The sequence below is a fragment of the Diplodia seriata genome, assembly GCF_021436955.1.
Source record: "Diplodia seriata strain FDS-637 chromosome Unknown scaffold_9, whole genome shotgun sequence".
NCBI classification, from domain to species: Eukaryota; Fungi; Ascomycota; class Dothideomycetes; order Botryosphaeriales; family Botryosphaeriaceae; genus Diplodia; species Diplodia seriata.
In genome coordinates, this window is record NW_027117316.1 from 662,045 (window position 1) to 686,115 (window position 24,071).

General features: G+C 57.6%; 10 protein-coding genes across 10 annotated transcripts; 4 read left to right on the forward strand and 6 right to left on the reverse strand.

The window, feature by feature from the left end:
* Window positions 1-3,479: 3,479 nt before the first annotated feature.
* Window positions 3,480-4,384, reverse strand: MNN4_2 (mannosyltransferase; the record flags this gene model as incomplete). Its single annotated transcript, XM_066780033.1, has 2 exons — window positions 3,480-4,133; window positions 4,193-4,384. 2 exons carry the CDS (start codon window positions 4,382-4,384, stop codon window positions 3,480-3,482), a joined length of 846 nt encoding a protein of 281 aa, XP_066629262.1.
* Window positions 4,385-6,027: 1,643 nt separating this feature from the next.
* Window positions 6,028-6,757, reverse strand: SLS55_008626 (uncharacterized protein; the record flags this gene model as incomplete). The annotated part of the gene is made up of 3 exons (XM_066780034.1): window positions 6,028-6,183; window positions 6,239-6,352; window positions 6,410-6,757. The coding sequence occupies 3 exons, from the start codon at window positions 6,755-6,757 to the stop codon at window positions 6,028-6,030; spliced, it is 618 nt and encodes a 205-aa protein (XP_066629263.1).
* A 201-nt stretch (window positions 6,758-6,958) lies between these two features.
* Window positions 6,959-7,338, reverse strand: SLS55_008627 (uncharacterized protein; the record flags this gene model as incomplete). Its single annotated transcript, XM_066780035.1, has 2 exons — window positions 6,959-7,089; window positions 7,260-7,338. The coding sequence occupies 2 exons, from the start codon at window positions 7,336-7,338 to the stop codon at window positions 6,959-6,961; spliced, it is 210 nt and encodes a 69-aa protein (XP_066629264.1).
* A 499-nt stretch (window positions 7,339-7,837) lies between these two features.
* SLS55_008628 (uncharacterized protein) lies at window positions 7,838-8,995 on the reverse strand (the record flags this gene model as incomplete). The annotated part of the gene is made up of 3 exons (XM_066780036.1): window positions 7,838-8,479; window positions 8,539-8,831; window positions 8,893-8,995. 3 exons carry the CDS (start codon window positions 8,993-8,995, stop codon window positions 7,838-7,840), a joined length of 1,038 nt encoding a protein of 345 aa, XP_066629265.1.
* Window positions 8,996-9,785: 790 nt separating this feature from the next.
* On the forward strand, window positions 9,786-11,235 carry SLS55_008629 (uncharacterized protein; the record flags this gene model as incomplete). The annotated part of the gene is made up of 2 exons (XM_066780037.1): window positions 9,786-10,536; window positions 10,589-11,235. The coding sequence occupies 2 exons, from the start codon at window positions 9,786-9,788 to the stop codon at window positions 11,233-11,235; spliced, it is 1,398 nt and encodes a 465-aa protein (XP_066629266.1).
* Window positions 11,236-12,461: 1,226 nt separating this feature from the next.
* SLS55_008630 (uncharacterized protein) lies at window positions 12,462-15,095 on the reverse strand (the record flags this gene model as incomplete). Its single annotated transcript, XM_066780038.1, has 2 exons — window positions 12,462-12,839; window positions 13,275-15,095. 2 exons carry the CDS (start codon window positions 15,093-15,095, stop codon window positions 12,462-12,464), a joined length of 2,199 nt encoding a protein of 732 aa, XP_066629267.1.
* A 1,708-nt stretch (window positions 15,096-16,803) lies between these two features.
* SLS55_008631 (uncharacterized protein) lies at window positions 16,804-18,470 on the forward strand (the record flags this gene model as incomplete). Its single annotated transcript, XM_066780039.1, has 2 exons — window positions 16,804-17,089; window positions 17,140-18,470. The coding sequence occupies 2 exons, from the start codon at window positions 16,804-16,806 to the stop codon at window positions 18,468-18,470; spliced, it is 1,617 nt and encodes a 538-aa protein (XP_066629268.1).
* Window positions 18,471-18,985: 515 nt separating this feature from the next.
* On the forward strand, window positions 18,986-20,117 carry SLS55_008632 (uncharacterized protein; the record flags this gene model as incomplete). Its single annotated transcript, XM_066780040.1, has 3 exons — window positions 18,986-19,287; window positions 19,338-19,524; window positions 19,581-20,117. 3 exons carry the CDS (start codon window positions 18,986-18,988, stop codon window positions 20,115-20,117), a joined length of 1,026 nt encoding a protein of 341 aa, XP_066629269.1.
* A 620-nt stretch (window positions 20,118-20,737) lies between these two features.
* Window positions 20,738-22,159, reverse strand: SLS55_008633 (uncharacterized protein; the record flags this gene model as incomplete). Its single annotated transcript, XM_066780041.1, has 3 exons — window positions 20,738-20,940; window positions 21,042-21,813; window positions 21,866-22,159. 3 exons carry the CDS (start codon window positions 22,157-22,159, stop codon window positions 20,738-20,740), a joined length of 1,269 nt encoding a protein of 422 aa, XP_066629270.1.
* A 385-nt stretch (window positions 22,160-22,544) lies between these two features.
* On the forward strand, window positions 22,545-24,039 carry BNA5_2 (Kynureninase (L-kynurenine hydrolase); the record flags this gene model as incomplete). The annotated part of the gene is made up of 3 exons (XM_066780042.1): window positions 22,545-22,707; window positions 22,760-23,569; window positions 23,618-24,039. 3 exons carry the CDS (start codon window positions 22,545-22,547, stop codon window positions 24,037-24,039), a joined length of 1,395 nt encoding a protein of 464 aa, XP_066629271.1.
* Window positions 24,040-24,071: the final 32 nt, after the last annotated feature.

Genomic DNA, 24,071 nt, shown 5'->3' on the forward strand with positions numbered 1-24,071 from the left:
TGAGGGCCAGCGAGACAGCGCAAAAAGGCAGAATATGGAATGTAAGAGGGAGTTCCTGCATCAGCTTCACAGGTGATAGTGGTCATACGCCTACATCCAATCGTATGTGCTGATTGATTGACATTCCCAGCACAACCAGTTTTCGGAAACCCGCTTATTAAGCATGCAGGACAGTTGAAATAATCCCTCGAGAGGGCAAACACCTTTCTTTAGCCGAAGCTGGCGCAGGGACTCAGAGGGAACTGGGTGCTTGTCAATGAATTCAACAGAGTCAAGGCACAGCTGAAGATCCAAAAATTCAAGGTGGCGTAAGTGCGCTCATTGAAGAGTGTCAAGGGCACTGGCGACCTCTGCACCTGGCATGAAAAGACTTCAGAGCTATGCTACCAGGAAATTCCATCTTATCGCAGGACCCCGACCGCCACATCGTTCCGAAATTACCAGAAGCGATCGGCGAGAGCGAGACCAGATCCTCAGCATTGCTCCGGATTCACAGCCGACTTCGGCGCATGTAGCGCTCAATATTGTGGACGACCCGTGTCTTGCGAAGACATACGCTTAGCACGAGCTCAAAGGCTCTCGGTAGCACCATAGCTATCTGATCCGACGTGCAGCGGCGTTCTTAAGAACGTAACCCGGCCCAGTTCTCTGTCACACGCGGTACTGAACTACCGTGACTGTAGAATAGCCAGGTACTTTGAAATTCTGACCCTAAAAGAGAGGGCATTCTCTATGAATACCTAATAGCTCTCAGCTCCTTCGATTAATCTGTTTTATTTTCTGCCATCACTTCCCAGGCACGGCGACTACGGGGACCGTTTTTCCCATGACCGGCTGCATCCGTCCTCATTGCCGCCCGTCCTGTGAATAACCTTGCCCTTCCCGCATCGACCGCCGATTAACCCCGATGACCCTGACCCAAAGCAACCCGAAGAACCAAAACTAAACCAAAGACCGCCAAATCCAGTAGTATCCCCACGCACGCGTGCCCCGCAGTAACCGTTGTAGGCCGGGAGAGTCCGGGAAGAGAGCCTGGAGAGATGCCCTGCGCAATCGCGGTCCGCTGACCGGTCCGGGGCAGGGCTTAGGGTCATCAGGCCGGCGCCAGCCCGGCGGCCTCGTACAGCTGTCTGACTTAGTAGCCCCGCTGCGCGTCGTACGCCGCCCTGTCCAGGCGCGGGATGGCGGTCTTCGTCTCCGGGTCGTAGTCGCGGCCCATCGCGGGCCCAACATCCACGTCACGTACGCCCTCGGCTCCTTATCCTTCGGGTTCACGCGCTTCCACTCCGGCTCGAAGCCGGGGTCCGCGTTGCCTCCGCCGTTGTGATCAGCCAGGAGCTCGTCCCGGCAGAATATCCGCCAGCTGTCCCACGCGTAGGGGTCGACGCCGTACAGGTGCGCGATGTCGTGCTCTCTCAGGTTCGTGTAGTCACTGGTATTGACTCTGTACGTGACGCCGGCGGTAGGGCGCCCCTCCACGAACGCGGTCGCCAGGCGTACCAGCTTCTCCGTGTGCTGTCTCCCGAATCCCAAGCTCTTTATGAGGTCCTCGATTTCTCCCGAGGGCGCCGCCAGTAGTAGGTCGTTGGGGGTGGGGTAGCGCGCGACCAGCTCGTGGAATATGGGGAAAGCCCTGTTGCCGTGCGTCCTGTTGAGTAGGATGGTGGCGGCGAGTAGGTGCTATGGCACCTTAGTGGTCTTCTGTATCAGGCCAAACTCTTCCGCATCGAGGGTAGTGTCGGTATCGTTAAGCTTCGATTCATGCTCGACCATCCTGGCTCATCGATTAACTACCTACTCACACAGCCCTAGGCCGTACAACTATAGTGGAAGCTGGCTTGCATGTCTGCAAAGATGGGTCCATACGGGGGTAGTGTTTGTTGCAAATATTTGTAAATAAGAATACTAGGACAATAGGTACATACCACGAAAGAAGAGAGCCTCGGCTCACACCGGCTGCTGCAACACCACGCAGAAAATATCGCTACATATACAGCATTCTCCTTCTATTGACTAGCTAGCCAAGCGTGGACTGAAATCCTGCAAGCTCACACAGAACATGATATTTCATAGCGTCATCGAAAAGTCCAGTAAAGAGTGTAACGATGAGAGACCAAGACATAAGAAGACACAAATGTTGCTTTAATGGAATTGCTAAAGAGCAGACTCATCTATACGAACTTCTTTGTATTTGGGGATAACTAGCCAAAGAATGTGTTCATATTATTCGGTAACCCCCCCCCCCCCCCCCCCCCCCCCCCCCCCCCCCAAAAAAAAAAGAAAGCCTTTGTTGATGGCTCAATTAAGACCGATGCAGCAAGGCAGTGGATAAATACGTTGATTAAAGGGTTAGCGTACGCGTTGAGCGCTCAGTCCCTCGGTTGATGCTTAAGTGAGCAGAAGAGGTGGTACCATAGTAAAGGAATTGAAAACAATCCTTAATTAGATTAATCAGTTCCGTCTATTTAGACAATCGTCGGCGAGTGAAGAGGGTACAAATTCAGCTGGTATAACCGGGGATCCTATCAGCTGCTATAAATGCTGACAGCACCTTCCTGATGAGAGGATGCTGAGCTACAAGGCAAATGGGACTGTCTTGGAGAAACATTATGAGGAGGGGGCGAGACCAAGGTATTGGCAAAGTACTAACAGGTTGTCGAGCATGCTACCGACGAGCTATGGGTGAAGTGGGAGATATGCAGAAAACACGTTGTGATTGGAGGACACCTTAGTTGAACTGTTTCAAGACGAATCTATTCATTGGAGACGGCGTGCAAAAAACAAACGTCTTTGGTCCTATTCGGTACCTGGACGCAATGGTGGGTATCTAGCTTTCGAACGAAGCAAAACATGCCATGAATGCCGCTCTCGGTCGTGGTTGAGATAGAGGCCAGATTGCTCTTCTTTCGTCCATCATCTTCTCCCTCCACATTCATGTTCTAGAAAAAAAAGAAAAAGTCGTCAGAACAAAAAGAAATTTCCCTCTCCATCCATGTATGCCGTTTGCTTTTTGTCGTTTTCCCGATGCCTTTACTGTAGCGCCTTTGCTATAATGCTAAAGCTCACATTTACCGAGGAATGAAATGGATCCAATAAACTCCGGGCTATGCAGGGTCCACATTGGGACGGGTTCGGATGTCGTCTGTACAAAGTGGATGTTGGCGATCATCGCCGCTCACTCGCTGACGAGTGGCAAGGGAGGCCGGACAAGTCAGACCGGACTTGGCGCTGTAGGCGAATGGAGACCAGACCAGAGGAGCGATGACGAGGCCTTCGTATTTTTACGGGATAGAGTCGGTACAAGGGCATCCCTGATGCTCTTTCGACGAGGGAGTTATTCGCAAGTCAGGGATGCTTTCACTCGCCTCCCTGGTGAGTTCCAGTACGGCAATCCTTCTTGTGGGTCGCGCAGTACGAGCTACACGAGGCAATACAGTCAGCAAACACGTAATACCGGAAAATGACAGCCGAAGTCAGACTTACTCAAGGGGAATCCAGTCCATGGCCTCCTGGTCGAAGCGGTGGCCCTCGTAACGCGTGTTGGTCAAGCTCTTGGAGCCGTACTCCTCCTGGAGCAGGGCGGTGTAGGCGTAGGGGATCTTGACCGGCATGTTCTCGAAGGTGCTGTCGCGGAGCGGGAAGATGTCGTCGTAGCGGAAGTGGTGCTTGTCCTTGCAGTACATCCAGCCGGGGTTGCCGGCGTCCTCCTTCTCCTTGTCGTGGCGGACGCTGGTGATGTCGATGAACAGGCCGGTGTCGGTGTCGATCCAGCGGGCGTCAATGACGTTGAGCCAGTCGGTGGTGGAGCCGTTCACGTAGTGCGGGTTGATCTCGATCATGTAGTCGCGGCTGATGTCGGTGCCGGGGATGTTGAAGTGGTGGACCGTCATGTTGTAGTAGCTGGCCAGGTAGTGCATGCTCTGCTCCGACATCTGCACGTCGATGTCCGTGTCCCAGGGCATGATCTTGCGGTTCCACCACCAGCCGAGCAGCGAGCCGTGCATGATCCACGTCTCCGCGCCGATGTCGTGCATGGTGGAGAGGTAGGTCTGGACGAGGGCAGTGAGGTTGGACAGCCGGTCGTCGTAAGTCAGCGTCGTCTCGGCGAAGCGGCCGTCGTAGTGCGGGTGGAACTGCAGGCAGGCACGTTAGAGGGGGCCATGGCGGATGCCGGTTCGGGCGAGCGTCTTACCGTCGACTCGTGGAAGTACTTGTCCACGGGATCACCGCCCTTGCCGCTGTGGTCCTGCTTGTTCTTGGTCTTGACGCTGAGAAAATCGGCATCCCGTCTCCGTACCGCGGCGTCGGGTGTGGGGACGGCATGCACATCGCGCACCAGGGCGAGCGCGGCGACCAGCGAGCATAGCGAAAGGCGGGCAAACATGGCGGAAATCTGGGGAAGCGAGGTCGGGCGTCTAGAGGGCCAATCGCATAGTACGGGCGCAGAGCCGGAAAGCAGGGGCGCGCTTTGGCAGAGAGGGCGGGAGCAAGGCTGGGTGAGAGAGAGTGTTGTCGCGTGAGGGATTGCCGGGTCGAGCGGCTTGGGCTGGGGGCAGAGGCAGTCTTATTATGGCGCGGCGGATGCGAGGCACCGCGGAGCAACTCGCGGCCGCGTGTGGAGATGCGGCCGAGCGCTGACCGGGGTGCTGGCGGTGATGTCGCGGCCACAAGCGTCAGGCAGGGACCGGGCGCCCGCTTGAGCCCGCTGCGCCAGCGAGGTGCGAGGCCAGGAAGAGGCTGGCGAGAGCCGGTGCGCCACAGCCCGCGGCCAGTGGCAGCGTTCAAGGGCGGGGGAAAGCCGTACTATTGCGTCCCGGGTTTTCGCAGCAGCCTCTCTCTTGGCCGCCCGGCAAGCACGGCATGGGCATTGGCACAGTCGCGTAGGATGCCGCGACCCGGCCGGGGTGACGCGATTGCATGCCTGGCGTGGTGCAATGGATCCTGATTAGTGTTTTCCGAGCGCTGTTGCAGCCGTGATGACGACGCCCGTAGTGAACAGGCCGCGACCGCCAGTCCGCAATTACCGCCCTGCCCAGCTGCCTTCGCTCCTGCAGCCCGCCTGACAAGTCCGGCTCCGGCGATTCATAAACACCAGGCCTCGCCCTGCGCCGCCGTGCGCGCTTTTCGCGTCCTCGCAAACATACGCCTAGCCGCAAGCCCAAAAGCCGCGTAATCCAGGAGCCAAGCTTTACCAAGCTTTCCCAGCGCCTCCGTGGCTGGGTTTCGCGGCGCCCGACCGACCCCTTCCATCTTGCCAGCCCCCCTCGCCGTGCCGTTGATCAAACCGACGTTGTCCTGCCGCCGTTTCGGGCCTGCGTGAGCGTCTGCCAGCAGCCGCCGATCGCCCGCCTCCGCACCTTGTGCCTGCTCGTGTTTGCTTCTAAAAGGAGACGCCGTGTTGGCCGTTGCACTGTCGATCTTCTGATACAGCCGAGTCAGCTGCATATCGGCCCCCGAGGCATCATCTCCCTGCGCCCTGGGGTGACGCGGCGGCCAATGACAGCGTCGCCAGCTGCTGACAGTTTTAGCCGCCCCAACCGTGGCTCAGCGAGGGCGAGCGTTTGGCGTCAGCCGAACTACGGGCCCAGTGTTGGAGAAAAGCCTCAATAATCTAGCCTTGGCCGGAGCCTCCTTCGCTGGCCATCTGAAATAAGGACAGAAAGAGGTAAGACCTGCAGTCGCGGCCCGGTGCGCAGCTGCATTCGCGGCCTGTTGGAGGGTTGCACCTCCCCGGACTAGCGGCTTTACACAAGGCTGGCTAGGCACCGAGCTGCCTTATCGCTAAGGCAGAGGCAGAGCACAGCCTCCGTCCGGTGCGTTGATCATTCACAATCTCAGCCTCCAGGGTCCGACGATGACAATTCGGCTCCCCTGCCGGTCAGACAACGCTTCCTTGGAACACTCCCGCTCTCCATTTCCTGTCTAAGCAGTGGGTCACATCGAAATTCCTAAGCTGGATATCCCCGCTTCCCGTAGTCTCGGAGCGGCCGTGGTCCCTCCACCCTGAGCTAAAGCTTATGGTGACGTTCAGTCACGGCTAACGGTGGGATCCCAGGCGCATGGTGCATATTCTCCCCCCATGTCTAGGCTCTTCATGTCCTCGGCGTCCAGCTTGAAGTCAAAGAGGCTAGCATTCTCCTCGATGCGAGACATGGTCACCGTTTTAGGAAGGATCACGAAGCCCTGTCATATGGTCAACCATCTCCTGTTTATAAGGGGTTCGCCCCGGCGTACGCACCTTCTGCAGACTCCACCTCAACAAAACCTGGGCCGGGGACTTCCCGTGTTTCTTCGCCAGTGACACCAACAATGGGTCATCGTTTTTAGTAGCCCGGACCAGCGGACAGTAGGCCTGTGCCACAGACGTTAGTGGGCGAGCGCATGAGTAATAAGACATCACGATCCTCACCTCCATCACAACGCCCCTCTGTCGACACCACCGGACTATGTCATCCCTGGCCAACCATGGATGCAACTCCACTTGGTTCACGCTCAGCACGCCGCCCTTCCCCTTGCCCTGTTTCTCGTCCGTCTCCTGGATCCACGCCTCCAACTCCTCCAGGTGATGCACACCATAGTTGCTGACGCCGATGCTTCTCACCTTCCCCGCTTCGACCGCCTCGACGAGCGCCTTCCACGCGCCCAAGCGCGCATCGCGCCCGCCGTACGGCGCGTGGATCAAGTACAAGTCGACGTACTCAAGCCCCGTCTCTTCGAGCGTTGCTTCCACATCCGCCTTGGCCGAGTCGTACGACATGGCCTTGGGCGCCACCTTCGATGTGAAGAAGAGGGTTGAGCGGGGGATGCCGGAGGCTATCAAGCCCGCGGCCGACGCCTTTTCGTTGCGATAGGCTCGGGCTGAGTCGACCTACAGATCGCGTGTGCGCGTGGCGTTAACTCCTGCGCGGAATCCAAAACACGGTGCGTGCCTGTACGCCGGCTGCGAGTCATCTGAGTCTTACATGGCGATACCCGTTCGCAACGGCGTGTTTGACAAGGTCGGTCGCTTCAGCTGCGGGACTTTTTGCATGGGCTTAGCCTTTTGGTCCGTTGACTTCCATTCAAAGATGGTTCTTACGTCTGATACACCTAGGGAACGGTCAGCAACAATGGACAAAGGATCTCACGGTTGCACATAGTAGCACTGCAAGCGACACAAAAGCTGATGTTGATACCGGGAGTTTCTGTCGCAGCTAGTAGCACAGAGGAATGCAAAGGAAATTACTTGTGAACAGAAGTGATGAAACATCCACGTACACCGAATCCTAGCACCGGTATTTCGTACCCCGATTTCAGCTGGAGCTTGGAGTTGATGTCGAAGTCGCCGTTGGTGGCCATTTTGGCGGTCGTTGTCGTAGCGAGGCCTCGGGTGGGCAGGGTGCCAAGATGCCTCTGCAACGTGAGCAGTCTTCTCAACGAGCTCATGGATGATGTAGAACCTTAAGAAACACACGTCCGCTGCGCTGGGCTTATGTTGTGTCAGCCTGCGGAGATATCGGGGCTTTATGAGGCGTCGCAAGCTGGCGGTGACGCAATATTGCCAGCTCGGGCAAACCCCGCTTATCGCCGTCGAAGGAGGGGGGCAGAAGCACCACTTGCAGGCGGGAGATCGGCCGTGCAGCAAGCGGCGCTTGAAGGCGTGCCTGTGACGTTCCCCCATGTTGAATCGTGAAAAAGATGAAAGTCTTATTGCCTAATGCCAAATATCATGTTTGCCACGTAACATGAAGCCATTCGGCTGTAGATGGTAACAACCGATACCTAGAACCAGCCAAGCGCGCCGAGCCGATTTCATAGAATACGGCGATGAACAATGTGAAAGAGAACGCCTTCCCCGTTAATCCCGGCTCTCTCGCCACTCTGAACCGTCGCTGACCCCGCTGACATGGTCCTCTGCCCTCTTGTGGCTGGATCTGCCTCCCAAGTCGCCTTCGTCGTCGCTGTCATCCTCAAACGCCTCTGGTGCCGTGAGGGGCTTGGATGCCTCCCCTCCGTCACGGTCAAGCACTCCCTCATCTGCCGAAACAGAAACCCCGCGAGCACCCCACTTGTTGTTCCTTGGCCTGGCTTCCTGTGGTGACGGGGCGTCTCCAGCCTCGGCATCGTAGTCGAAATCGTCGCGATCCACGTCTGTGCTCTTCCGACCGAGCACTCGCCCGACGAACCAGCTCCGGCTCATGTCATCGCTATCCACAACCCCGCCATGCCGAAGCTTGACGCGTTGTCTCGTCCAGTACACCCATGCGAAATCGATGTACAGAGCCGTCTGAAGGATACCGAAGATGGTGCGGATGGGATCGAAGTTGTGCTCCGGCCCGAAACCGCGGACGAGCCAGTTCAGGATGTAGAAGCCACGGTACGAGCCAAGCGTGACGAGATAGAACGAATCTATCACGGTGGGGACGTTGGTCTGCCGAAGCAGGAGCAGTTGCGGCAGGGCGGCGACGGATTCAAGGATAATGGAAAAGCTCCAAAGGTTCTACATCAACTCACAGTCAGTCACCCCCACTTTTGAAACCGAAACCAGGGAAGACATACCTCGCCAAAGGTGAACGGATGCCAGCTGTGGAAGATGCCAGTCATGATTGGGGTCAGAACCAGGCTTCCCAGAGTAGCATATCCGCCCAGTTTCATGGCCCTCTCCCTCTCCCTCGTGCGTGCGAAAACGCGCGTCATTATGAAGACGATGTATGCCGAGGTGGAGATGAAGTAGATTTTGAGCACAAAGTTCCACCACCTGTGCCAGTCGCCAAATGGAGAGACCACGAAGAGGTCGATGTATCGCGTACAGAAGACCACGACATAGAGCACTTGGGTCAGGAGGGAGACACCTGCGGAGGCACTCTGTCAGCCGTGTGCTAGCAAGCAAGCAGGCGTCGGGAGCATAGTCACCTTCAGCACTCTGGTTTGAGTGGATGACGGCGATGAGGATCATATGCGAGATGGCATGGGACAGGTCGCCCAGGATGCGGAAGATGTTGAAGTTGAACGCCATGGTGGCGGGGGCGCGAGGCACGCGGAGACGGGCGATGGAGCTTCAGTAGCAATAGAGGTAGCTCATAGCAGAGCCACAGGGAGATGGAGCGCCAGGCTGGTGGAGGACGAGGCGGAGCTCCAGCTTGCCGGCCAGCTTGCGTCAACAGGCGCAAGGGTCCACATTATGTCAGCGCCAAGACCGAGGAACGCTGGGTGCCTTCCGTCGCAGGCCTGCAGCTGTTTCGTCGCCTGCTCTCCCCACCTCGCATCACCCAGCGGGTGCGGAGGGGGACGGCGTCACCAAACCGCAGAGCGCCTTGCAGCCGGCATCGGCACGCAGCTCGAGGTCCAAGTGGGGCGAGTCGCAAGCGACATCATCTTCAGCCTCCTGAACCTCGTCGCGCATCCCGCCATCCGCAACTTGCCGCCCTATGTACGAGGCTGTCCTCTGCCTCTGCTCCGCGCCCGCGGCTCTCTGCGGCGCCACGATCGCCCTGTGTAGAGAGGCTCTCCGCCTGATAACAGGCCAGGCGTGGCTCTTACTCGTAAATAGATGAAGCCGAGTGCTACCAATGTTTCAAACCCCCGGCACCACCACTCAATCCATGGAGCAAATCTCCGGGCCCACCTCCTTCCCGCCCGCCTAGCAGATCGTATAAAACATACCTCTGTTGCAAGTAGCCTTCTCTACTGCGTTTGGAAATATTCCTGTGTTCCTTCTTTCCTGAGTATTGCATACTCGTTCCATTCGTTCCTCAGCCTGGTTGCTACCCACATTCGCTTTCACATCGTCACTTGAAACATCCGCCATGCCTTCCCTCAAGTCTTGCTCCATCCAGGCGATGCTCGCCCTTGCGACTTCGACCTCTGCCCTCCCCACCCTGCAGAAGCGTGCCCAGGCCGCCGCCAACCTCTGCGACATGCCTGACGAGTCGCTCATCCTCACGGGCACCCCGTGGATTGTCTACAACATGATGTACAACTCTGCCCAGATAGAAGGCACCGCCTGCACCGGTTATGTTGGCACCACGACCGACGCCAACGGCAACCCGGCCGTCAAGTGGAACAGCACCATGAGCATTGAATACGTCGAGTCCACCAACAACGTCCCCAAGGGCTACTCCTTCGTCGGCTTGACCCAGAACCTGGAGAACCGTATCAGCGACATTGGCTCCATTCCCACTACCTACGAGTGGACCAGGACCAACACGACCGCCTACAAGGGCAACGTTTGCTACGACTTCATGACCTCGGACACCAAGGGTGACTCCACCAGCTCCAACGCCCAGGAGCTCATGCTCTGGCTCCAGTACGAGGGTGGCCAGCTGCCCATCGGCTGGGCTGATGGCGCCGTTGCCACCATCGACAGCCTCTACGGAACTTCGTGGAAGCTCTACCAGGGCAAGAACACGGACACTGGCATCACTGTCAGCAGTCTGCTGCCCGACACCCAGTTCACCGGCTCCTTCAGCGGTGACATCAAGGACTGGCTTTCTGCCCTTGTCACCCAGGGTGTTTTCACCGACAGCACCTACGTGAACGTCGGCAACGCCGGCACTGGTACGTGCTCGCCCCGCATGCCTCGTATGAACAACGCTGACTGTCTGCACAGAGCCTTTCTACGGCGACGCCGTCTTCGAGGCCACTCTTGGCCTGCAGGTTAACGTCGGATCCTCGTCTGTCACCCCTGTTTCTTCTGTGACCCCCTCCACCACTACAGCCCCTTCTTCCACCCCGGTCCCGGTCTCCACTGAAGCGCCCGCTTCCACCGAGGTCCCTGCCTCTTCTACCTCTGCCGTGGCGATCAACATCCCTTCCCCCAGCAGCAGCAGCGTCATTGTCGAGTCTACCCCGACAACCCTGGCCACCTCGGCGACGGCTGCAACCACCACGCCCGCCGCTTCCTCCTCTACCGCCGTCGACGGTGCCAGCGCGTCATCCTCTTCCGTTGTCGAGGCGCCCGCCCCCTACCCAACCTCGCCGGCTGCGTCTCCCTCATCCTCCTCTTCGTCATCCGTCGCTGCCGTCACCACCACCCCCGTGCTAAGCAACCCAGTCATCCCCACCACCAGCGCTGCTGACTCCCCAATCCCTACAGGTGAATCCAGCGGTAACGGTGCCGCCGCTCCCACTCCTGGATCCGACGCCGGCGTTTCCGGCGAGTATGGCCAGGGCCAGGGCCAGGGCCAGGGCCAGGGCCTTGAGCCTGCCGAGGGCGAGGAGGATGGACCCTGTGCGGTCGAGTACATCTACATTTGATGGAAGCCAAACGGGGAGAGATGCGCGTATGCGCGTATGCGCGTCGTTTGTAGGGGGTAGTGGTTGTGATGATGAGAAAATGCATATGTTTAAGACGAGGTTGTTGTTGTTGTGTGTGTGTGTGTGTGCTCTTCTGGTTGAGATCGACTTCCCCACGCGCCTCGATGGTGGCGGCGGCGGTGGTGGATTTTGACATGACCTTATATTTTACCCCTTCTTCTGTGATCCCATTATTATTTCTTCGTTCAAGCTGACTTCTTACTTACTACTTGGGTGAGCTGTCTATATCTTAAAAACAATTTAACATTTATTGTTCCATCGATTGTGTCTTCCCAGTTTGGGTCCTGTCTCGTTTCGGAACAAAGGCGTCATGAACATGCTTACAATATCTATCTGCATGGATCACCTGTTGTGAGAAACAGCTAAACTTACGTGAACAAGATTTGGGAAACCATGCATGATGTTGTGCGAATTAAAAGGTAGACTACCAGGCGCGCTGCGTCTATGCGCTGGTGAAGTGTCTGTTGTTTCATAATGACAATGAACACTTTCGGTGGAGTCAAAATCTGGGTAGGGAAAGTAAAATTTGTAGATGCCAAGATAAATTCGTTTCAGCCGCTCCATGTTGCCCAGATTTTGTTTCTTACCCTTCGCTCAATAGTGCGTGTTCGTAAGCGGTTCAAGACCTCTAGAAGCGTGGCCACATAGCCATCCTCCATCCCATCACTGCCGTGCACCCACACTCACCAAGCAGTTCTCATTCTCCCATCCTTAACCCGCTTCTCTACCAACAGTCCAGAAAGAAAAAGGAAAAGAGACGCCAGGCCGTCAAACAAACCGTCAGGGTATCTCTTTCAACCAACACCCAAACCAAGAATGGTGTCATATCCAGTAAAACAGGGCCACACCACTTATTCTATGTACAAAGTAATACTGTTCTCCGATGAACGACGGTTATGAAGGCATAAAGATAATAAAAATGTGATATAAGATGCTCACATGAAAGAAAAAAAAAAATAGTGCCTCCAAGTGATATACCCAAAACCCCTGTTACCAAGACGGGGCGGTAGGGCAGAAGAGAAGAGTGAAACGAGCGCGGTTGACGAAAGGTGACGGCCTGGTCTTGCCAACAGAAAGGAGAAAACCAAGAGGGTTATTGGTAGAGGTGAATGACGGTGAGGACAGGGCAGAGGACTGAAAAGCGGGAGGAGCAACGCATCGCAGCTTCACATGACAATGCATCTCAGCTTGCGCATTCCTTCCTTCACGCGATCGAAATCACTCCGGTCCCTCTCCCTCTCCCGTGCGTTGATCTCGGCCAGATTCGGTGTGCTGTTAGCACGGCGCGCCCCCGCCGAGCTACTGGAAGTTGTGCTGCGGATCGTGGCCAGTCGTGATAGGTTGGAGCGGCCGCGGCGTCCAGGCCGATTCTTGCGCGTCTGCCCGAGATCGTCTGCGCTCTGAGCCGCACGCTGATTGACTCCAATGGAGCCCCAAGAGGCAAGAGGAGGCCCTGGTGTTGGCACGCTGTCACGACGGCGGAGAGCCTCGAGTTGAGATGCAGTTGGAGAAGGAGGCTCTGTAGCGCTACTGCGTTGCCGTGGCTGCGGTTGGGAGTAGTTTGCGCTTGTTCGGTGAGTGGATGGTCCTGCGCGAGCGGAGGTAAAACGCTGCGCTGGTTGATATGAAGGATGTGCGGAGGCCGAAACGTGAGGAAACGAAAAATTGGGTTGCGTTGGTGGCGGGGAGGTCGACGGTCGCGTCGGACTTGTTTGAGTGCGTGATAGAAATGGCCTAGCCGACTGGCCCGAGGGATGTGAATAGTGAGATGGGCCGCTTGATTGCTGAAGTGGATGGGCCGATTGCGGGTTGTGAAAGGTAAGGTCGAAAGCCGATGAAGTATCAGCGTCTTGTCGCTCCGGTGGGGCAGAGTGATTTGAAGTATCAGCTATCACGTTTTGCGCGACAGCAGGGATTCGAAGACGAGGAAGCGATGTGTGTTGCGCTGGCGGAGACTGGGGGATGGTAGGGAGAGAAACACCCATTGGATGACTGAGGCTTATGCTCATCGCGTCTGGGCCAGGAGGATCTGCATTCTCAGTGTAAGGTGGCGGCGGAGGAACCCAGTTGTCAGCATCACTCTCATGTGGGATTTCACGAAGACCATCGGCTCGTCTGTACTCCAAAGGTTGGTTGGGCAATGCACGGAGGTGTCTTCGGTTCGCTGGAGCTACGGCAGCAACAGTCGCAGCTCTGTTCAACGACATCTGCGATCTAGGCTGGCCATGCGAATATGGTTCCTCAAAAGCAGCAGAGGCTTCGTCGCGTCGGGCTGAAGCACCCAGCGGGCTCGGAACGCGATTACGAGATGCCGACACCGGACTGGTCGTGGTCGATGAGCGGAGCAAATTGTTCCTCGCTGCGGTCCTGGCAGCCTCGCCTCTCCTCTGCGCTACGGTTCGAGTCCGAACCAGTTCAACTTCCCGTTCGAAGTCGATATCATCCTCGGGCAACTTTTCTCCAGGAAGAGCCTCGTCGAGGTCTATCTCTATCTTCTTGGTGTTATCTGGCTGGCCGCAGGGGTCGGAGCCATGAGAGAAATCGAAATCCATCATGATCAGCATGCCAGTGGTCTTGGCCGTCTCGCCAGGCATGAGTGGGGTATCGGGAGTCGTGTTCCACACCACATTACCAACAGCAAGCAGCCTTTCAGGGTCACCAGGCTCATGTGAAGCAGGCGTCAACCAGCGCATGGCAGAAATATCCTGAGCAGAGGTGTCCTCAGGCCTCTGAAGGGAGACATAGGCGCATGGGGCAACTGGGGTGTGATGCTCGGAATGCTGCCTCAATTCTCTGTACACGGCAGTATTGGACTCATAAGCATCTGGTAACCTGTACAGCCATATGGAATTCGACTCCTGCTGTTTGACGGCAACGGCGACATGCTCGGCAGAGGGGGAGACAGTCGGCAGAGCGTCTTCCAGAGACTCGGCTCGCATGAACCGCCCGACCTCGGGCGGAGGTTCCTTTGTTTCGACGAATTGCACGCCAGCAAGATCATAGATACCCCAGGAATCTTCTTCGGCATCAAAGGCGAAAAGCTCGCTGACCTGCCCAGTAATTGTATCCGGAAGCAGCAATGCCTGCTTCGCGGTCACAGCCTTTTCGGGAAAGAGGATCTGCCTCGTCCACGCGACATGGCATTCCTGCGGAATGAGCTCGCCATCCTCAGTGAAGGGCCCGTCGAAAGCGCCATGCACGGTGAAGAGGGTAGTGGAACGCGGGAGCTTTGCAGAAGTGGTTGCAAGCAAAGTGCGTCCGTCGTCAGAGAAGGCTAGGTGGTCCATGGGGTCGCAGTTTACGGAGCGCCGGTCGTGCTCGGAGGCCTTCTCGGCCAATGAAATGAGCTCGATTCCGTATTGGTAACCCGTTGCCAGCACCATGCCATCGGGAGACAGAGCAATTGTGTTTGCATCGACGGTCAAGATGACGCTCTTGACCCTCTCCAGACTCGCGTTATCTCCATCCTGCAGCCGGTATAAGTCGACCTTGTGGGGGTTGGACAGCACGGCGAGCAGGCTGCCATCGTCCAGGATCTCGACAGCGACGGGCTTCCGACGAAGCTCCAGGGTCCTCATGAAGGTGCGCGGCAGCTTGTCGGCGCGGATGAGCCATATGTTTTTGGTGCTGTAGACGGCAATCATGCGGCCCTTGCGCGAGATGGAGAAGCCAAAAGGCTGGGGCAAGGCTGAGGAGGTAGCCGTGTCGGAGACAAGGTTGAGAAGAGTGATGTGCGGGCGCTGGTGCTGGGCCTGGCGGGCGCGCAGGGCGGCGGCGTCCTTTGCGTCACCATTGCTCATGTTCGAAGCGTGCGAGGAAGTAGCCAGGGTGGAGAGGGCGGTGGAGGCGAAGCTGCGGGCAGTGGTGGCCGTGTAGCTGGCAGACGAACGCGCGGCGGTCGACAGCGGCGGCGAAGGGGGGGTCGCGCGGTCGTGCAAAGGCTGCTCCGCGGGGCGGAGAGTCGCCGGGGTGTGGGCATTGTCTGGCGGCGGCGGAGGGCTGTAGAGACCGTCGTCGTCGGCGTCGGCGTCGCCGTGGGTTACGCGTTCCATTGCGCCTCAACAGCTCATGTCTTCACGGGGCAGGCGGGCGTGATGAGGCTCGCCCGGGCAGGAGCATTATAGATCCGGGAAGGCCCGCGCGGGAAGAAGGTGCGCTTTGAAGTGGCATGCGGCCCCGGGCGTCGCTCAAGCAGTGCGACTGTGTGGAGTCGCGGGCAGCGGGCCAGCCAGCTGCCAGCCAGCCCTAGGGCGGCTATATTTAGCCCACACGTGCCGAATACGAGCTGGATCCCATCTCCATATCTTCGCCTGCCTTCCCGCCTGACCCGAAAATGCCTCCCCCGTCCCAATCTGCACCTCCGCTCTGCTGCACTCGTCGAACCCGCCCCCATGCGCGCCCCGATGCGGCATGAATAGACTGCGTCTCGTGTCCGCCCGCCGTCTCGCACCAGCCAGGGAAGCCCGTCGGCACCACGCACTTCAGCCTTGGCCGGCCACGACTTCGCGGATCAGCAATGCGTCGCGCTCCACTCATGCATGAAAAAGGCCCACTGTATCCATAAACGTCGGCCCCGAGGAGCGATCACCCTCCAAACCAGCGGTTCAGGATGCTTCTCGAGCCCGTATAGAACGCCCGGTGCAGATGCCAGGCAGCGCTCGCTTGTGAGGAGCCGCCATCCATCGCCCCCACCGGCAGTCGATGCTCCAGGGTCATGCGCAGGCGACGTACCGGCTGATGCAAGCTTCTAAAAGAAGCCAGATGCTGCCTCGGCTGAAGCCGGCTGTGCGCATGGCAGCTCACGTCGATGAGGACGGCAGTTATCCAAGGAGTTGAGTCGTGGCATCATCTCTTGAGATGCGACCCGAGAGCAGACCGAAAGACCTTGTTCCGCCAACACCCTTGCGAGATATGCGGTACGGTGAGCTGTGACATTCCACTATTCCAAGAGTCTGGTTTCCATGCAGATTCCGATCGACGCATGCGATTTGCTGTTGTAGAACTGTGGGCATCCAAGGTCAAGGATTGTATCATGGTGCGCTGCGAAAGAAAGTGACCACCTAAATTGTCCAGGTTAGGCGCTGCTGGAGGAGTCGTGTTTTAATACGGTATCTCAGGAAGCAGGAAGGAAGCGGACAAGCGCGGCGACATAGGCGGGCAGCCCGGGCCGCTATCTCTTATCTTCCTCGTGCCCCCGCCCAGAGAGCTCAGCGCTGACTCGGGAGCACGAGCGGCATCCCGCGCCCTCAAGCTTTCCAACCCCATCTATCTTCGCATGCAACTGCCGCTTTGGTGCCGTTATCTCCGCATCGATGTCAGGTACCGACCTCACCTCCGCTCTCTCAGGCTCGAACTGCTATCTTTCGCCTAGTCGCGTACTAGAAACCGCGCGTCTGCAGCTTGCACCTTCCACCGCTTATCGCGCCCGTGCCACGGCATGACCGCTATTAAATACCCTCCCCTCGACATGAGGGGCACCAGCTCTGCCGCCGTTGCGTTCTCCTCACCATGCGCCTCGCAGCTCCGTCTGTCCTCTGCTTGTCGTGGGCTCTGTCCAACTTCCAACATGTCTCGGCTGCCGCCTTGACTTCGAGAGTCGACGACCAGCAATGTCGCAAGACGACCGTTGCCATCCTGGGTGCCGGCGTCGCAGGCATCACGGCCGCCCAGGCCCTCTCCAACCAGTCCATCTCCGACTTCGTCATCATCGAGCATAATTCGTACATCGGAGGCCGTGTTGCTCACACAACCTTCGGCTCGAAACCGGACGGGTCTCCGTATGTCGTCGAGCTAGGTAACATCCACCTTCATCCTACCCAGCCATGTCCACTGACCAAGTTGTAGGTGCCAACTGGATCCAAGGTCTTGGCACCGAGGGGGGACCCGAGAACCCCATCTGGACAATGGGGAAAAAACACAACGTCACGAATACGTACTCAAATTACAGCTCCATTCTGACCTACAATGAGACTGGAGCTGTTGACTTTACCGACCTTCTGGACGACTTTGAGGATGCTTATGCCATCGTGGAGCAGAATGCCGGCTACGTTGTGACCGAGAATCTGCAAGACTCGAGCGTCAGGGCAGGCTTCAGCCTTGCCGGATGGAAGCCAAAGAAGAACATGGCCGCCCAGGCCGTGGAGTGGTGGGAATGGGACTGGGAAACTGCTTACGAGCCTGAGCAGAGCGGTCTCGCGGCCGGCATCTGGGGCTACAACGCAACCTTTTACCAATTCAGCGAGGCCAACAACTTCGTAGTCGACCAGCGGGGCTTTAATGCCTTCGTCATCGGAGAGGCAAACACCTTTCTCAAAAAGAACGACTCTCGCCTGCTGCTGGACACGACAGTAACCGACATCAAATACTCCTCGGATGGCGTCACAGTGTACAACGCCGACGGAAGTTGCGTCTCTGCGGCGTACGCAATCTGCACCTTTTCCATCGGTGTCCTGCAGAATGACGCCGTCACGTTCGAGCCAGAGCTGCCGGACTGGAAGCAAGACGCCATCGAGAACTTCCAAATGGGAACCTACACCAAGATTTTCATGCAATTCAACGAGACCTTCTGGGACACGGACACGCAGTTCTTCCTCTACGCCGACCCGGAAAAGCGCGGATACTACCCCGTGTGGCAATCTCTCGATGCCGAAGGCTTCATCCCCGGCAGTGGAATCATATTTGCCACGGTTGTCCACACGGAATCGTATCGCATAGAGGCCCAAACGGTCGAGGAGACGACGGCGGAACTGATGTCGGTCCTGCGCAACATGTTCCCCGACAAGGAGATTCCCGAGCCTACGGACGTCATGTATCCCCGCTGGAGCTTGCAGCCTTGGGCGTATGGATCCTACTCCAACTGGCCGGTGGGAACGACGCTCGAAAAACACCAGAATTTGCGGGCCAACGTGGACAGGCTATGGTTTGCCGGAGAGGCCAACTCGGCCGAGTACTTTGGCTTCTTGCACGGGGCGTGGTTCGAGGGCCGGGATGTCGGGCAGCGCATTGCCGGCCTGGTAGGGAAGGTGTGCACGAATGCAGATGCCGAGGGGAACGCAACCGATGGCTGTGGGGCGATGAGGAGCTACGAAGTGCTGCACGGTACCACAGCGTACGACGAGTACGATCTGGAGAATGGCATCATGGTCAGTCCGTTTGCTGTCTACGCCGACGAGTGACTTGGCACGGTAGCTTGAGATATCCTGTTGTATTAATACTGCATACATTATTGCCACAGCACTAAAGTCCCAAGTCCCGAGTCTGCACATGCTCACATGACTCGGTTCGAAGCCCTGATCGACGCTGTATTATTCGTAAGCCGTGAAGGAGGCGGACACCGGAGAGGAGTCTCGGGTAAGGGGCGCATGACGTAGCCGTGCTAACCATCCATCCGACGAGACCACAATAATCGAGCACACGCCGGGCAACAGAAGAAAGGCAGGCACCATGGGGTCCGCGAACGCCTTCCGAAGGAGGCCCCTGCCCCGCAGTCAGACCTGACCCGCACCCCTCCCCGCACTTGGGTAGCGCATCCGGGGGGGCCCGTCGGGAGCCATCCGACGGACCTCATCCGCACCCACATAAGCTCCCGGCGATAGTCAAGAGATAAAAAGAAGAGCCAAGGGGAAAGGAGAAATCCCCCAAGTACCAGTCCAAAACCCTCCAACCAACAGATCCATCCAACAAAGGGACAATGCTCGGCAAGATCATCCTCGAGGAGGCCTTCGCGCTGCCGCGCTTCGACGAGAAGACGCGGTGGTGGGCCGGCCTGTTCTCGACCGACGTCGAGAAGCACGTGGCCGAGATCCAGGATGTTTCGGACATCCGCCTGCGGCACGCGGACAAGCACGGCGTCGGGTACCAGATCCTGTCGTACACGGCGCCGGGCGTGCAGGACATCTGGGAGCGCAAGGACGCGGATGCGCTCGCCGTCGAGATCAACGACTGGATCGCCGAGAAGATCAAGCCGCATCCGGACCGGTTGGGTGCTTTTGCGTAAGTTCCTTCACTCCGGCATGGGAGAATGTCCCGCTGATGTGTTGCAGCACACTGTCTATGCACGACCCCAAGGCCGCCGCCGAGGAGTTGAGACGATGTGTTAAGCAGTACGGCTTCAAGGGCGCGCTGGTGAACGACACGCAGCGTGCCGGTCCCGACGGCGAGGATTTGATCTTCTACGACGGCCCGGAATGGGACGTCTTCTGGGAGACTTGCACCGAGCTGGATGTCCCGGTACTTTTTTCCTATCCTCATCCGGAAGCATAACAAGGAAACTAACAACACTGCAGCTCTACCTCCACCCCCGCAACCCCACGGGCATCGTGTTCGAGAAGCTGTGGAAGGCGCGGCACTGGCTGATCGGCCCCCCGCTGTCGTTCGCGCACGGCGTCAGCCTGCACGTGCTGGGCATGGTGACCAACGGCGTCTTCGACCGGCACCCTTCGCTCCAGGTCATCATCGGCCACCTGGGCGAGCACATCCCGTTCGACCTATGGCGCATCAACCACTGGTTCGAGGACCGCAAGAAGCTGCTCGGCCTGGAGAAGCAGTGCAAGAAGACGATCCGCCAGTACTTCGACCAGAACGTCTGGATCACCACTTCCGGCCACTTCTCCACCACGACGCTGAATTTCTGCCTCGCCGAGGTCAGTGCGGACCGCATTCTGTTCTCGGTCGACTACCCGTTTGAAACGTTTGAGGATGGTTGCGAGTGGTTCGATAAGATGGAGATTAACACGCGGGATCGGTTGAAGATTGGGAGGGAGAATGCGAAGAAGTTGTTCAAGCTGGGGGAGTACAAGGATAGCGAGGCGTTGGTGATTTAAGGTAATGTAGTAGTAAATAAACGCAACTTCATCATGTCCAAGTATACGCGTGAAAGCGGCTCCCATATCCGGACCAATTGGCTGGTGATGCGAGGTACTCTTTGGGCCTATTTAGAATCCCTTCAGAAATAACCATGTACATGTAGAACCCAATCTCAAGTAGCACAATCTACATTTCCAGATGGGTGCTTCATCAACGGCGGGGTCTCACCGGCGGAACACGATGTCATCTCCGAAACGTCATGTGAGATTCGGTCATACTTAAGCTCGGCATGCAGCCCTACGCCTACTCGCGGCTCAGCTGCATCCGACGGACGACCGGCGGATGGCTGCTGACCGCACTTCATCTCCCCGCAAGCGTCGTCATCAATCGATTTGAAGTGAGACCTTGTGACGATATACGTGCTCAATTCCATTAAACCGATGACCGCACTTCTACCCCTTTTGTTGTAATCTAAGCTGCATTCTGGCAGTTGGCGTCGAGAATTGCTCCGTGACCCAGTAACATAACGCCATTCGTCCATGCTAGCATGCAAAATAAAATAGAAAGTACTTTTTGTGATATCACTGCGAGCTCGCCGCCTTCCTTGTCTCGTCTCTAGTCTGCTTCAAAAAAGGTATCAGAGCCTGTATTGGATGGCCAAAGTTAGCACCTTGTCAAGGATCGTGTGGAGTAAGAAAGGGGAAAGGGCTCTTACCGTGCCGCCAGTACCATAGAGCTTCTTGTCGGCCTTGTCCTCGCCGTCCTGAATGGACGATGCGGACGCAATATTGACTGTGCTCGTCTTGGGCGCCTTCCAGCGCGAAGGCATGACGATGTATCCTGCAATAGTCGGTCAGATTTGTGTTCTTTCTCATCTCGGATCAGGTGCTCCAGAGTGGGGATGGGGAGGAGAAAGAAGAAAATGAGGAGGCATCACTCACTCGTCACAATCTGGATATGCTTATCGCGGAAGGCAGCGAGGGCGGCAACAGCAGCATCGTAAGCCTCGAGCACCGTATTCTCGGTCGACGGGTTCAGCGCATACTCGCGGATATTGGCGGCGCGGTCAAGGTACTGCAGGAAGCGACGGTGTGCGCCGGGCATGTAATACCGCATGCCCTCGATGAAGCTGTTCTTCACCAGTTCGCCGCCCGAAACGTGGCGCACTCCCAGGACGATGTCGAAGAACTGAATCAGCGAGCTCTGCGCGTTGCTGCCACCGCTGTACTGCCGCCACTCGCCCTTGCCGTCGCCTTCGTCGTAGAAGACGCCGCGCGGCAGGCCTGCCGTTGCCATGCCTTTGCTGCCGGCGAGGAAGGGCCGGATGTGGAAGTAGAAGACGTTCGGGTCGAGCCGCTCGTACATGCGCTCGAGAATGGTGCCGAGCTCGTTGATGCAGAGGCGTAGAGAGTCTAGCCCCTGGACAACCTTCCAGTCATCCCCCCGCGCCGCTGCGTCGATGCATTGCAGCATCAGCGGCACCGTATGGGCGCCGCGCGCCTCGATGGCGACGGAGATGAGGTAGAACCAGGCCTCGTCGTCGGTGCCTGTGAAGCTGTGCAGCACCTGCAGGTTCTCCGGGACGGATAGTGGCACGGTAGGATCGACCGTCTTGTAGTTCCAGAGGTTCAGCGCGGCGTAGGTTGCCGTTGGTGGTAGCCCGAGGTGCTCCGATGCCTCAAGGAATGGTACGGCGATGCATGGTGGAAGGACCTTGCAGTAAAGTTAGCAAGCTTCGGGGGTTGTTTTTTTTCCTTTGGCGTACCTCGGACGGCTTCTCTCCGCCCCAAATGTACGCATGTGTGAAGAAACCCAAGATCATGTATGCTCGTCTCCATTCTTCTTCGCTGTTCAACTTCGAGGTGTTAAGAACGGGAAGGTCGTTGATTGCGGGAATGAGTTCGCCGGTGCGCAGCAGTTTGGGCAATATTTCTATCACCGACTCCCACTCGGCATAGTAGGGGTCTGGCAGTCGCTGAAGTGGCAGCCGGTCGGGAAGAAAAGCATTTTCGTGAGAGACACGGTAGTGTGCAAGGTTGCAGTCGAGATGGTCGAGCATGTTGTAGGCTTGGAGGAGATCGGTATTGCACTACGGCAGGACTAGCAAGACAGGAAATGAGTGAACGTTGAGATGCGCCAAGCGGGTTGGTTGTGACATAGGTGAAAACCTAGCGTCCATTCAACGGTGTAATATCATCGTGTACCGTAGGGGACCAATGGCAACGGTGGTGTGATAGGAGCTTCCCCGGGGCAATCAGTAGGGGCCGGTGGGAGCGGAAGCGGAAGCGGAAGCGGAGACGGAGACGGCTTCGCAGGGCGGCCTACAAAGTGCTGCACAAGTGCAACAGGCATCAGCGGCACATCACGGCTTCCAGGCGATTGATAAGAGCGTCACACCACCGGCAAGGGCTTAGCAAGATCAACCACGGCCCAAACCCCTCAGAATGTCTCCCTCCAAGGTTGAATCCAAGCCGCAGTTTCCGGCGGACGCGGATAGCGAGAGCTACGCCCAACAGCTTGACTCGCAGGATCCCCTCCGCTCTTTCCGGGACAAGTTCATCATCCCCTCCAAGGCCAATCTGCGATCGAAATCCTTGGCAAAGCCCGGTAAGCCATCGATTGGCGCAAGGACAGTGGCGCAATGCTGATGGGGTTTTAGGCCTTTCTTCGGAGGATGGCATCTACTTTTGCGGCAACTCGCTCGGTCTGCAGCCGAAGGCCGTGTCCGAGTACATTGAGGCCCAGCTCGACACGTGGTCGGGGATTGGCGTCTACGGGCACTTCACGCAGCTTGAGGAGTCACCGCTGAAGCCATGGCAACTCATGGCGGAGACGGCAGCGGAGCAGTCGGCACGGATTGTCGGCGCAAAGCCTGAGGAGGTTGCCATCATGAACACGCTCACTGTCAACCTGCACATGTTGATGGCCAGCTTCTACAAGCCGGCCGGCCAACGCACCAAGATCCTGCTGGAGTGGAAGGCGTTCCCCAGCGACCACTACGCCATCGAGTCGCAGCTTCAGACGCGCGGCATGGACCCCAAGGAGCACATGATCTTGCTTGAGCCTGATAACGACCACATCATCTCGACGGAGAAGATCCTGCGGGCGATTGATGAGCATGCCGACGAGATCGCGCTCATCCTGCTGCCAGGCATCCAGTACTACAGCGGGCAATACTTCGACATGCCGACCATCACGGCGCATGCCAAGTCCAAGGGGCTGACAATAGGCTGGGACCTGGCACATGCAGCGGGCAACGTGCCGGTGCAGCTCCACGACTGGGATGTCGACTTTGCGGCGTGGTGCACGTACAAGTACCAGAACGCAGGGCCCGGGGCCATCGCTGGGTGCTTCGTGCACGAGAAGCACGGGAAGGTCGAGTTTGGCTCGGACGGACAGCCCATCTTCAGGCCGCGTCTGACGGGCTGGTACGGCGGAGACCGGGCGGTGCGGTTCAAGATGGACAACAGTAAGTGGAAGTCGGCCATTGGCTAAGCACAGCACTGACGGACGACAGAATTCCGGCCCATTCCTGGCGCGGGCGGATTCCAATGCTCGAATCCATCGGCCATCGACTTGACATCTCTCTGCGCTGCGCTCTCCGTGTGGAACGAGACGTCGATCCACGAGGTGCGGGCCAAGTCGCTGCAGCTGACAGCGTACGCCGAGCATCTGCTGATGAAGGGGCTGCCTGCGGACGAGAATGCGCGTCCGTACCGCATCATCACTCCGCTGGACCCTCGACAACGCGGGGCGCAGCTGAGCGTGCTGCTGGCGCCCGGGCTGCTGAAGACGGTGGCGAAGGCGCTGCAAGAGGCCGGCATTGTTGCGGACAGCCGTGAGCCCGACGTGGTGCGGGTGGCACCGGTGCCGCTCTACAACACATACTCAGACGTGTATGCCTTTGTCGCGACACTCAGAGGGGCGATCGGGGTGTGAGGGTGAAGGTGGAGAAAGAGCGGAAAAATCGG